The sequence below is a fragment of the Corvus hawaiiensis genome, chromosome 2, assembly GCF_020740725.1.
Source record: "Corvus hawaiiensis isolate bCorHaw1 chromosome 2, bCorHaw1.pri.cur, whole genome shotgun sequence".
NCBI lineage: Eukaryota > Metazoa > Chordata > Aves > Passeriformes > Corvidae > Corvus > Corvus hawaiiensis.
Genome location: NC_063214.1, coordinates 84,161,767 through 84,175,393, shown reverse-complemented (window position 1 = coordinate 84,175,393; position 13,627 = coordinate 84,161,767). Strand labels below are relative to the sequence as shown.

The 13,627-nt window shown below is 38.7% G+C and overlaps 1 protein-coding gene across 4 annotated transcripts in view; it reads left to right on the top strand.

Moving 5' to 3' along the window:
• NALCN (sodium leak channel, non-selective) overlaps nucleotides 1-13,627 on the top strand; it is a 240,299-nt gene that overhangs the window by 536 nt on the left and 226,136 nt on the right. For 3 of the 4 annotated variants that reach the window (XM_048295894.1, XM_048295892.1, XM_048295896.1), the window contains exons 2-4: nucleotides 1,620-1,729; nucleotides 10,585-10,731; nucleotides 13,127-13,309. In XM_048295894.1, the coding sequence (XP_048151851.1) occupies nucleotides 10,624-10,731; nucleotides 13,127-13,309 (291 nt within the window). In that variant the 5' untranslated portion in view covers nucleotides 1,620-1,729; nucleotides 10,585-10,623. The remainder of the gene's footprint in view (nucleotides 1-1,619; nucleotides 1,730-10,584; nucleotides 10,732-13,126; nucleotides 13,310-13,627) is intronic. The other variant, XM_048295893.1, reaches the window with a different exon arrangement.

Genomic DNA, 13,627 nt, shown 5'->3' with positions numbered 1-13,627 from the left:
GGCTCCCGGGGAAGGGACGGGCGCGGCGAGAGGCCCGCCTGGCTCCGCGGCAGGGGGAAGGGGCGGCGGCGCCCTCCGCATCGCCCGCCCCGGCCGTCCTTCCCCCGCGGTGGGAGGGGGCGCTCCGGGCCGGCCGCCGTCGGCCTTCCCCCGCGCCCCGCGACCCTCCGCAGCCCTCGTCAGTGAGGCAGAGCGGGGCCGTGGGGCGAGCAGGCCTCTTCGGGGGGCACTCGTTTCATCGGGTGGTTGTGGATGGGGACGGGGGTCACCGTGGAGAGCTCCCTCCGTGAGGGGAGCGTTCGGCTGGTTCGCATGGGCTGCGGGCTTGGCGTGGTTGGAGGTAGCGATGTACCCAGGCCTGGGCTAAATCTCTTTAACGTGCGGTGTTAGGGGTTCGTTCATCGAGAGAGAGATGCTTAATATTCTTTTGTTGTTGACATCTATTTATTTTAGTACTCCAGTAAAATCAGAGACATATTTCTAGAAAGGATCAAGGTTTCTGATGGCCTTAACGTGCAAACATGGCTTTTAAGTCAGCTATGATTTGGTAGGCTAACCATTATTACATTCAGGCAAATATTTACACAGAGAAAACACTAACTAATTGCTGTTTGAGTATTTTGTGTTTGTCTTAAGCATCGTCAATTTCCTGATTCATTTCGTTGTCCCCTTTTTGTTTTCATTTCCTTCCCCAGCAGCCCCGTTCCACCTGCCCTCTGAGTGATCAACAGAGAAATGATATATATTAACAATGAACTATGCTCTGCTGCATGAATCACAAAGCCAAAGTTTCTTAACTTCACATTTCTTTGAGTTGGTCTCTCTGGCTGCTAGAAGACTCCAGCACTCTTCAAGAATATGCATATACCTTTGCGGACTTCTAGGAGCAGTTGGACTTGTTTTCATTTGTTTTCTTTTTTCATTTTACCGTTTGAGCTTAGTAACTTTCAAAACTGTAACAATCAGCATGTCATTTTTGCTTTAGTCTTCTTGTTTGGTGCATCTGTTTTATTTTAATCTGAAATGTGGTCCATCACAGTTCATTCCCATTTAAACTATACCACCTGGAAATATGACTTACTCTGATTTGACTTATTTCCAGCTCTAGGACACTGCTGATATCATGAGGACTGTATAGGTCTGTATGGCATTCATCCAAACCTAAGTATTGAGTCAAAGACATTTTGCAACTTAAACCTTCACAGTAGGAGATGAATACTATCACACTATGTTGTAGGGGGTAATGGGCTACGGGATCTAGCCCTGGAAGACTTCTACCAATGAGAATGTCTTCTTGAGGCATGAGTAGCTCATGATGAGATAGAACAATACTTCTGGGGATTTGGGTTTCCTACACACCTGCCTAGGTATTTAAGAGTTCAGTCTGTTACAAATAAGATTTCTGATGTGCTTGTGAATAAACTAGAAGTGCTGCATTCAAAAATTATTTTTACTGTGCTACTGATAGAATGCTTCCATGGTTGGATTTCCCATAGACTTTGAGCATGAAATCTTTTGGAGATAAAGAGCAAAGTCAGCCTAATATGGGTGTTACAAGTTGAATCATATTTTCTTTCCCTTTCAACATTTCTCTGTTCTCCCTTTCATTACCTTCATAGGACCTTTTATTTAAATTGAAGTTTCCTGGATTGGTTAAGTACTGATAAATGCCTTGCTTTGAGAAGTACCAGTCCTAGACTACAGTTGCAAATTGTCTTGGTTCTACTAGGTAATTTCTTTTTCCTTTCTTTATTTTCTACGATATTTTCATCTTTTATCTCTCTCTCTTTTTTTCCCCCCCTCCACGGTGAGGATAATCAAGTAGTGAAACAAGTTGCTCAAAAAACCTCCTTTGTTGGAGGTTTTCAAGATCAGACTGGAGTAACCTGAGTAAACTGCAATAGCCTGGGCTGTCACGCTTGAGCACAAGATACGACTGCAGACCTTCTGAGATTATAGAATCATAGAATGGTTTGGGTTAGAATGAACCTTAAAGATCGTTTAGTTCCAACCCCACTGCTGTGGGCAGGGACACCTTCCACTAGACAAGATTGCTCAAAGCCTCATCCATCATGGCCTTTGAATACTGACAGGGATGGGACATCCACAACTTCTCCGGGAAACCTGTTCCCGTGCCTCACCATCCTCACAGTAAAGAGTTTCTTTCTAGTATTTAATCTAAACTTGCCCTCCTTTATCTTGAGGTCATTCCCCCTTGTCCTGTCACTACATGTCCTTGTGAAAAGTCTCTCCCCAGGGACTGTAGGTACTGGAAAGCTGCTCTAAGGTTGCCCTGGAGCCTTCTCTTCTCCAGGCTGAACAGCTCCAAGTCCCTCAGCCTGTCTTCATAGGCGAAGTGCTCCAGCCCATCTCTGTGGCCTCCCTGGACTTGTTCCAACCGATCAATGTCTTTCTTGTGTTGCAGGCCTTGGAGCTGGGCCCCCTGGAGAACTCAGGTGGGGTCTCATGAGAGTAGAGTTGAGGTCCTTCCAACCTGAACTGGCTTATGATTCTGTGAACTCAGTTTTCCTTTTTTTTCTTTTTTTTACTTCATTCCAAAATAAAGCCTTTGGGTACAGTACCTACAGTACCAGAGGTTATGGCTGCAACTTCTAGGACCTGCCCTGCAGTAAGGGCACATCAATTAATTTGTTTTAAAGGAAAGATAAGAGGATAAAAAAGAAAAAGTACTAATTCTGTTTTCAGGACTTCAAGTTTAAAATCTATAGGCATTAACTTTTTTGCTGGCAATTTCTTAAAGGATAGAAAAGGAAGAATTTGGGAAGGGAAGATGATCTAGAATATTTCAATTTTTTCAATAATTATTTTAGCAAAAATTGTAACAAGTCTAAAAGAATGTAATTGCTGTTTATTTTAATTTTTATGTATTTAAGTTGTGAAAAGATGGGTATACAAGGTTCTAGGCACTCTAGTATATAATTAATGATACAACAAAATCCCAGAAACATTAAAATAATCACTTAAGCAGGCATGCTGCCAGCTGTCTGCCTACAGAGAAGCTCCTTTCCACCCCTGTATCATTCTGGGAAGGATACCCTCATTCCTTCCTTTAAAACCCTGAAAAATTGATCCACAGTAGTCAGAGCGTGTTACTGAATGTGGGGTATTACAGAGAGAAGATGGGTTGCTCCCTGAATCCACTCAAACAATGACCTGGTACTGCCTGTCCCCTTACTTCCCCGAAGGAGTAAACACAATTTCCACCTGTACATGGGTTAGGCTGCAAAAGCAAGTTCCAGAACACTGCTCTGTTTTTTTCCAGCATGATTCTTACTAGGGATGTTGCTGCATGTCTTTGTCAGGAATGGGCTCTGACATTTTTTTGTATAGACTACATTGCAGTTGACCTATCTTAGGTCAGCAAATGGTGGGTAGGTGGCCCACAGTCAAAGTGAACTTTCAAAATAAACTAGTTGTTAAACTGTGCTATGTATTCCTAAAGGAAATACATTGCCACTGGTGTTTTCTCTGTAATTACTGTGCATTCAGTGGCCATCAGTAAATTTTAGTGTTTTATCAGCCATTCTGACAGCATAATTGTAGGACTTGGAAAGCTGTCATGTTCACCGGTCATTCCAACAACCAGCCTGTTGGGGAGAGATGGAGGCTGCTCACCAGTCTTGTGCCTTGGTTTCCACTGAAAAGCAAAAGCTGGCTACTTGTACAGGGAACTAGCTGCTTCATGCTTGGATGTGTTCCTGCTTTGGGATACATAGGGACCTGGGACTTTGGAATGTGAGAGGGTACCTTCTTTTTACTACATAAGTTGCTTTGGAGTACCTGTATCTCTGTTTTGTATGTTAAACAGGTGTAGTGGTATGTGACATGGTGTGGTCTAAAAGTATCATTTGAAAAATCATCTTCAGTTGTTCTGGCTTTTTTTTTTTACTCAACCAAATCTCTTAATTAAAAAAATGTGGAAAAGCTAAGCAATTCTATTTAAAATTAAAAAGTTCCATTTGTGGCTGCATCGTGGCACCATGTACATGCATGTGTAGTTTCTTCAAAATTGTATATTCCAGATATTAGAAGGGTTATACTAAAAAGAACAAGATTATGTGACAGTAGCAGTAGACTGTATGTCTGACTCACAAGAGATCTGCCTTTGTATGCAATGAGATATTTGATTCTGCTTGCTGAGTATTATTTTGGCTACATTTGAGAGGAAGAATTTATGTAAGAAATAAATACTGTAAGAGCATTGTCCTTAGTCAATAATAAGGCAAGACACTGGAAGTGCATTACGAGCAAAGAGCTAAAGTCTGAACACCTGTCTGTTTTGAGACTAGATATTCTTACATTTGCAGCCTCAAGCAATTGTTAAACCTTTCTCAGCATAATTATGAACCCTAGTCCTGGTATCTTTGGCCTGGGATCCTGTTAGTAAGTACAAGATATCATCAGTTGTTCTTTCCTACCTGTATCTAAATTATTTGAAAATGTGAATGTACCTGATTTTTAGAATGTTTCCTTCAGTGTACCTTCGTTGTGAGGAACCAGCTTTGTTTTTAATAAATACTAAAGTTTGGTCAGTTATTAGCGGTATATCATGCTTAAATAAAAAAGAGATCTTTCAGAACATTTCAGAACATTTCATCAGATACAATGATACCACAGAGAGATAAAAAGAACTGAAATAAGTCTTAACTTGAAATTAGTTATGAGTTAATAAATGGTAGCATGTGCCATGTGATTGTATCCACTGGAATTCTGTCTTTACCCTTCTAAAATAAATATATCTATACTATTGCGTGTGCAACTTGCTCACGTCAAATTTTTGCTACATGAAAACAAATACTGAAATGCCATTTAGCTGTACCTGAAATCAGGGGTGGAAGAATGCGTGGATGGAGGGAGCAGGAAATACATAAATAGCGTCAGTTTGCAAAGAAGGAAAGGAGAAAGCTATTGAGATGAAAGAATGGGAAGTTATATTTTTGCTATAACCATGTAATGCATGCTACAGTTAAGAGCAATCAGTTTCTTTAAGGTAGCCTGTACTTTGGGGCTTTTTTAATGTGTAGTATGGAAATGGGGTTTTGTCATCATGCTGTATCTTATGGGTATTCACATCATCTTTCTGTCACCCATTTTAGCTCTCACATTTGTAATTATTGTCTTGAAGTGTATGTGCCGCTTTCTGTGTCCCTGGTCTGGGAAATGTTGGAAGAGGAGTTGACATTTTCAAAGGAGAATTGAAGAGAGTGCTAGTAGGTGGTCTGCCTTGGGAGGTCCTTCAGGCAGTACTCATATGATCTCAGGTGACGAAGTCAATAGGCAGCAGGAGAAAAGTATGTTGGAAGCCAGGCATTGCTGATTCCAAGGATTTGTCTGATTTTTGAACTCTTTCCATAAGTTGTAGGTAGGAATATCTGCATTATTTTCCTGTTTATATTTCTGTGAAGTCATTTTTCAGCTGCCTTTTTTATCAGCCAGAGCCTTTATAAGCATGTTTTCCTGACTTTGTGATAGAGATCTTTTGAGCAGATTATGCTATATACAGTGAGCTTGCTTTATAAATGAGACTCAGATTTCTCAGCTTTTGATGTTGTGGAGGATAAGCTACTTTTTAAAATTTGTATTTTGATTTTTTTAGGAACTGCATATTTCCATCTGAAGGAGTGTCTTGCTCTTAGTGGGAATATTGCAAACTGGTTTATACCTTCTTCAGATTATTTTTTCCCAAGTGCACAATGGGTCTTATGTTCACCCCAACCATTGTGCTGGCATGCTTTCATTTCAGCAGAAGCTGCAAATTTAGTGGGTGGGGCTGGTTTAGAAAGTGTAGAGGTTGCAGAACATGCCTGCAAATTCAGAGATAGAAAGGAAGAGAAAAGGCTGGCCTAATGGATCTGGAGGGGCTCAGAGTATGAGTAATTTTCTGTTTAGTTTTATTCCTTTTAATTTGCCTTTGCTTCTAAAAATAAGAGAAATTTAAAACCAAAGACATTACGTTGCTCCCTGAAAAGGTTCACCTGCAATGTGAATTTTCATTGCTACTATAAAGAAAGTACTCCAAAGAAATATGAAGTGGTTGTAGCCCCAAAACTCCATTATATTTTCCTGTCTGAAAGCCCTGCACCCAGTATGTCTTAAAAGCACAGCAGCTAGAAGTACATCCTAGGGAATGTATTAAGCCTTTCACATTAATAACAGGTTGTGATCAAAGAAAGACCTAATGACGTGTGTCGGAATCAATGCGGGAGCTGCAGGGGTGGATTTGTATCAGGGTTAGGGAGGACTGCATCCCCCCCCTTTAGCACAGCTTGGTGCGCCGCTCACTGCGTGTCACATGCTGCAAGGAGTTCGTGCACAGCTCCCCTTCTCTTCATCCTCCAGCTGGTTCTTCCCTGAAGAAACAAGTGCAAAAGGAATTAGTAGTCCAAGGGTTAAAATTCTGTACATAAATACCAGAGTCCCAAAACTGCAGCACACGGAAAAGCGTGTGTATTCCCTGGTAAACTAAAAGTAGTGAGAACAACAAAAAAAGTTGCATAAAAGCTTGAAAGCAACTATGCTGTATTTTGAATAATCTTGCTGAAGACCATTTCCAAAATATTATTGGCTTGTCATCTTCATTCTGAATTTTTTGTGTGCATTTCTGGTCATTTCAAGTAGAGAAGTAAACAAGCTGATTCTTATATTCCATAACATTTCCTCCCTTCCATTTGGTTTATATACATGGAGATTTGTTTATTCAAGGCTTCCTCTTAAAAATAAGAATTCTAATCTCTTCAGTCACAACACTGATTAGCTCAGTTGATCAGAGCATGGTGCTAGTAATGCCAAGGTTGTGGGTTTGATATCCGTATGAGCCATTCACTTAAGAGTTGGGCTTGATGGTCCTTCTGGGTCCCTCAGAATATTCTGTGATTTCTGTGATCTAAGTATGTGAACTGAATCCATTATGGACATTTATTATGAACATCTAAAGTTCATGTTATTTTCTGTGCCTGGACCAGTCAAAAAATTACTTGAACAAACAAACAAAGAGGAACTGGGTAAAAGGATAAGTGGGAATTTCATTAGAAGGATATGGCTAATCTTCCTACACATCAGATATATAAATAGGCAATTCTCAGAAAAGCATAAAAACAACAGTCTTTCTAAAAGAGCATTGATAATAATTTGCTTTCTTCCCCAAATGGACATAGTATTTTATTTAGACCACCATTTATTAAAAAAAAAAAAATTAGTAGTGCCTAAAAAAAAAAATCAGTGTTTCAAATCCTGAACTTTTTCTCATAATTATTGATTGTGCTTATCTTACTAATTCTGTTTATTTCTACATCTTTTCTTAAAAGCTTACTAGGAGGACAGTAATAGCAATTACCAGAACTAGTAAACATAAAATTATTATTTTGTTAATTCACTGATTTGCTTTTAAGTAACAGTTTCCCAAAGAACATACTTAAACATTTCAGGCAGTGGATTTTTTTCCTAAGGGTTTGGGAAATGCAGTTCCCAGGGCATTGCAGTAACTTCTTATCACTATGCTAAATGTAAGATTTTAAGGTTTCATGACCTCAGAAAGCACACCAGCATCTCTGAGACTTGAAGCATTTCTGGTTGTGCTTAAGTAGAGAAAAAAGGTCAATACATTAGGCTGAGAAATTGTTACGATCCGGTTTAAACCCAGAAAAGCAAAGCAAGCTAAGTTTCTGAGCATAAACCGGAAAGAACTTAGAAGGTTCAAAATATTCCCAGAAGCGAGATTAAAACCAAACGAGGTTAGATGTTGATGCCAAAAAATGGATGTATTTTATTTAATAGTAAAAGAGGCAAAGAGAAGGGAAGAGAAAAGAAAGAAAGAAATGGAAAAAAGAAGTGTGCGTGGGGGGTGGGGGAACAGGGAGAGGTGACAGGGGTTAGGTGGAAGCAATCACCCATCCGAGGGTCCCAATGATGTCTCGTTACTCCCCTGCATTTGGTCTGCTGGTGGTGAGGGTCCCCCATCGCTGCCATGGCCACGCCGCCACACCCCACCACAGCACACACCAGAGAGTGCAGAATCCCGTGGATTAATAGACACTGTGGGCCAGGTGGGAACGCCCACGTGTCTCCCCTTGCAGGGGCTGGCTTGACACTGTCCCTTGCAACACTGAGGCTCTGTTGCATCATCTCTGGTGTTCTGGTGCAGGGTCTGGGGACTCCTTTGAGGGGGGCCCCTGTGATGGGCCATGTCACCCCCTTCTGCTGTGGATAAGCTTCTCCCCCCAGTGAGGACCCCTCAGCTGGGCTCCTCTGCACAGTGGAGGATGGGCGGTCACTGCACCTCTGACCAGAGGCTTTTCCCAGATACCCAAAGCCTCTCCTCCCTCCACCCCTTGGTGCGAGGGTCTGTGGGAGCCTGGCAGCTGATAGCCCTGGGGCTGTGGTCTCCACCCTGGAGGTGTTAAGCCTGTGCTCAGTGAATGTCCCCAGCCCTGAGTTGTTACTTTATCTTATCTTCATCAGTGAGCAGCAGTGTAAGGCCTCAGTCAGGGCCCCCATTCAGGGTTCGGTAGTCTTCTTTGCAGCTTTTGTAATACAGTTTTAAAAGTCCTTCAAGAAAATGTTTAAGTCATAAATTATAGTATTTCAGTCTCTGACAGAAATAAATAAGAGAAAGTGGAAAAAGAATGCTAAAGAGAAGGAAGAAGTCAATTCAGTTAGAAGACAGAATTGAGAGCATGAAGCTTGAGCATGAACGTGAGAGCATACAATCTCTGTGAATACTGTTTCAGTCTTCATTTGTTAGAGAAGGGTTATTAATATATAATATCCATTTCCAGTATTTGCATGTTTTTAGTGACAGCTTACCAGTTTCACTTGTACTAAGGTTGCTGTGAATGACCACTTAAAATGAATATAGGTGTCAGAAATTGTCCCTTATTTTGTGCCTTTTTATGATTTCTGTTTGTTTTAAAAAATCAGTTATTGCATAATGTCAGCTCCTCCAGCTGGGCACATTAGTACAAGACCTCAGCCCTGTTACTGTGTGGTTTGTACAAAGACCAGTGGTTCAGACTTGGTTTTACAGAGACAGGAACTGACCTCTTGAATCTGAAAGAGAAAACAGAGGAGGGGTAGACTTTGAGGGATTTGGAATAAGATTAAGGGTTTACGTTTGCCATAAAAGCTAAAAGAAGAGACAGACAAGGATGCATGCATAGTGTTTGGACATGAAGCAGCAGCCCATGGGATTGAAAAGGCCAGCTGAGACCAAGCACATGGGCACTTCTGCAGTCTTGAGACCACTGTTGCCTCCAGCTAATTGAGGACAGTGTTTCCTCCATGCATTGATGTTGCAGCTGTCATTGTGACACTTGAGGCTGTAATGACCAGGGCTTGTAGTGACAGGACAAAGGAGCTGATTTAAACTGGAAAAGGGAAGATTTACATTGGACATAAGGAAGAAATTCTTAACAATGAAGGTGGTGAGACACAAGAACAGACTGTTCAGAGAAGTTGTGGTTGCCCTATCATTGAAAAGTGTATGGGACTTTCGCCTGATCTAGTGAAAGATGTCCCTGCCCATGGCAGGGGAGTTGAATTAAATATTTTCAAAGGTTTCTTTGAATTCAAAGCGTTCTATGATTCTTATACTTGTTTTGATACACTTTTGTTTGTCACAAGGCAGTGTCACCTGCAAACAGCACTTGGTCCAGACTAAAGGTCCAGAACAAGGTCTCAAGATCTTGCTTTCTTCCTCCCTCTCACTTGGCTGAAAAAAAAATCTCTAAGGAGTTGTATTTCATGAACAATAGAATTGTACTTCACGGGCAGACAGTTACTTCCCAGGAGAGTGTATCTTCCTCATCTGTTTGGATTTGTTTAGACTCTGGAATCCATGAATTGTGTCTGTGGGAAAGTCAATACTAAGATCTAACTCACCTTTCTGCTCTCTTGGTGTGTCCCCTAGTTGTGGCTCACATGGCTGAGCATACAGAAGGCTCAGTCACTGCCCCTCATGCAGGAATATCCAGACTCAGCCTGACCTTGTGAAAGTGACACATTTTCCTCCTTCCTTCCATGTGCCAACACATGCCCCACAGACAGACAGCTATCTGGCTGTTGGATAAATAATTGTTAACATTAAAAAAAAGTATTAGAAAAATGTGTTAATAGTAGTATATAGCAAAAAGGCTCTTCTGATTTCAGTAAATAACATCTACTGGCTGCTTAACATCACCTGTTTGCCTTTGGCATGTTGGGATTTATCTTAGCCTAGTGTAATAAATGGAAATGTCACCATTTCATTAAATGGCTCCAGGTCAAATCCATCCAATGATTACTCAGTGTTGAAGTTCATAGCAATAGCATTCTTTGCATATTGGAACAAATTTTCTGTCAGCATTGCTAAGTTTCTGGTAATTGTCTGTGTTGCATACCTTTGTATAATTTTTTTGTAAACTAACAAGAGTCATGTCAGTGATTTATATATAGTAAAATCAATATCCTATTAGTAAGTACAAAAGTATGCATGAAAACAAAATGCTTTAGGTTATTTATAAAACAATTCAAAATGCATCGTAAAACTGTTTAAGTGAATTAATGTTTTCTGGGTTTTTTTTCACCAAGGAGGTTTCATGATTATAGATAAGAGAAGTTAACTTCAGGATGCTCAAAAGGAAACAGAGTTCAAGGGTGGAAGCCCAGCCAGTTACAGATTTTGGTCCCGATGAATCCTTGTCAGACAATGCAGATATTCTATGGATTAACAAACCAGTAGGTATCTCTTTATGTAATTACTATTTTAAGTTAAATGTAACTTGTATTGTTGAAATATGACTTCCACAAAAAATTCTGAATTAGGTACTAGTCAGAAACAAATTTTGGATTATAGTTTCTAGTGTACCAGTTAATTTTTTGAAAAATGTCGAAGACTAAATAAAATTGTTTCTTTTGGCTGTTGCAAAATTATGGGATGATTAAGCAGTGTGTTCCCACCAGTCCATCTGATTGATTCATTTAAAACAGCCATCCTTTCAATGTCTCCTGTTCCTAAAAATGTTTGTTGAAATTAAAAGTTCATAAAATGAGCTTTTGAAAAGGATGTTAAAAGGAGCTTTTCATTGTTCAAGTGGTAGACAGCAGTAAGCACTTTTGACTTTCAAATATCTCCTTTTACAATATTTATGAATGTAAAAGTGTATTTTGATTGTTAATTTTGAAGTACAGCTCTCGTTTTTCTGGTGTCATTTAACCTAAAACCTGCCCCGAGAAAAAGAGGTGTAAAAGTGTCTGGCAACTTGAAACTGGGGAAAGTTACATTAGGAGTGGAGTTATTAATAGACTGTACAGTATAAAGAAAATGTCTTTACCATGTAAATATAGTTGTGATTATTGAATTTATTTATATATAATAATAATAATTATTATTTATAATAATTATATAATATATATAATATATTATGTATTATTATATATAATAATTATTATTTATTAATGCAGTGAGCATGCATCCAGGATTTCTATATTGTGAATGATTTCTGGTTTTGTAGAGAAGGCATTTTCATATTTCTCTTACTGTATAAATTTTTTACTTTTTAATAGCAGAAGGTAAAATATGCTGAAATAATACCTGTTGTTAGCATTGCACTCATTTAAGGGAACCATCATCTCATTTGCAGTAAGGATGCCAGATGCCCTCAGCTTTGCTGCTGAGTTTTAACACCTAAAACTATTTAGCATTAATTAATATATGGATGTTGTCTTGTAAATGATTTAAGTAGATTGTTTATATTGGCTGCTGTAATAAACTCAAAATGTCATTGCAGAAATATTTGATGGGTTATTTGCCTACATTTCTCATCACACAATGCACAACGAATTTATTTTATGGAATAATTTTTTTTTTGTCATGCTGATGGACTAGTTGTATATTGCTTAGTGTTTGTAGTACTGACAATTTACTGTGGAAGAGAATGGGGTTTATATCAGCCACACTTTAATACCTACGTTAATTTTTTCAGTTGAAACAAGGTTCAAAACAAAGTGGATGTTAAAGGGACATTAGAGATCATTCATCAGGTGGCTTCTGCTTCCAAATTATTAATCTGGGCTCAGAGTATGCAAATGATAGAGCTATTCAATTTGGGTCAAATATCATTATAGTTAAGTGAGTGAACAGTGAATATTAAATTCGGTGGCTGTTCTTAAGTCTTCTGGATATCAAAAGGTCTGAGATACACTGTAAATGAGTGTAGAATTTTTCCCCGGACGAACAATTTTGATAAATATACTTCAGTGGTTTTTGTTTAAAGATTTTTTTTCTTGCTGAAGTATCTTTTCCTTTTTGTTTTGATAAGTACAACTTTACCAACTATGATTCATTATATTTGTCTAGCTTCAAGATGTTCCAATGATTTTTTGATTTAAAATAAAAAAATCCAACCCTAAACCTCTGTATTGATATGTTGTGCTTTTTTGTTACACCTCCCTCTCTGACTGGCAGTAAGGAGTGGGACTGAGTCCTAAGTAGTAATAGAAATGAACTGTTCTCCTATAGCAACAAAACTTGATTGGAACAAAAATGAATCCTGAAAGAAGTAGCTGTCTGTGACATAGTCTCTTTTATATTTATTCTTTTTATATTATTATTTTCATAACTGGAAGGATGGTTTTAATCCTGTGCCTCTCACCTAGTTTTTTGAATTGTGAATTTATTTTAAAATAATTTCTTCTAAGTGTTGAGCTAAAATTTTCCACAGATATTTTATTTAATCTATCCACCCAATTTATAACCCCAACTAATTCTACTTATTGTCTGCCCATAAATGTGATGACTTGTCATTTGAAAAGAAATTGAATTACAAATGCCACAAAATAGAAATTATGGAATCCTAGTTCTCAGTTTCGTGGCTCTTAATTCTTGGTTTCTGAATTATACAACCTCACAAATTAACTACTAAAATTATATATGGGTCTATATATGTATAAGTAATTTAGGAGTGCTTGTTTTTGGTTGAAGATCTTTTTTATGTGGATCGTGATGTAAAAGGACACAGACGTGTGTTTACAAAAGAGTGCCAGATAAGTTATGGAGGCTGAATATTTGAGGTGTTTTTGAACATCAAAGCAATCCTGCAATATCTTGTGTTCGGTTTTTGTTTTTTTCCAGTGGGTACACTCTTTACTACGAATTTGTGCCATCATCAGTGTTATTTCTGTATGTATGAACACTCCAAAGACCTTCGAGCATTATCCACCTCTCCAGTATGTTACATTTGCTCTTGATACTCTGTTGATGTTTCTTTACACTGCAGAGATGATAGCAAAAATGCATATCCGTGGGATAGTTAAGGTAAGCATTTAAACAGTATTCTCTGTGTGCTCCAAGTGATCTGAATGTATGCTAATGACATTTGGTATTTTTTTTTAACTTGCTCTTCTTGCTATGATTGTTTTTATCTGCAGGCAACACTATGGTGTATAAACTGAAAAGACAGATGGATAAGGATGTAGCTTTACTGCATATTTAATCCCCCCAAAATATAATGCAAACATTCATAATAAAGGTTTTCTAGAAAGAAACAGATAGTTTCTTTTTATTACTATAAAGAATGAAAGGAAAATTAAGCCATATACACATTAGCAAGAATATTTTGTAAATGTCTATTGG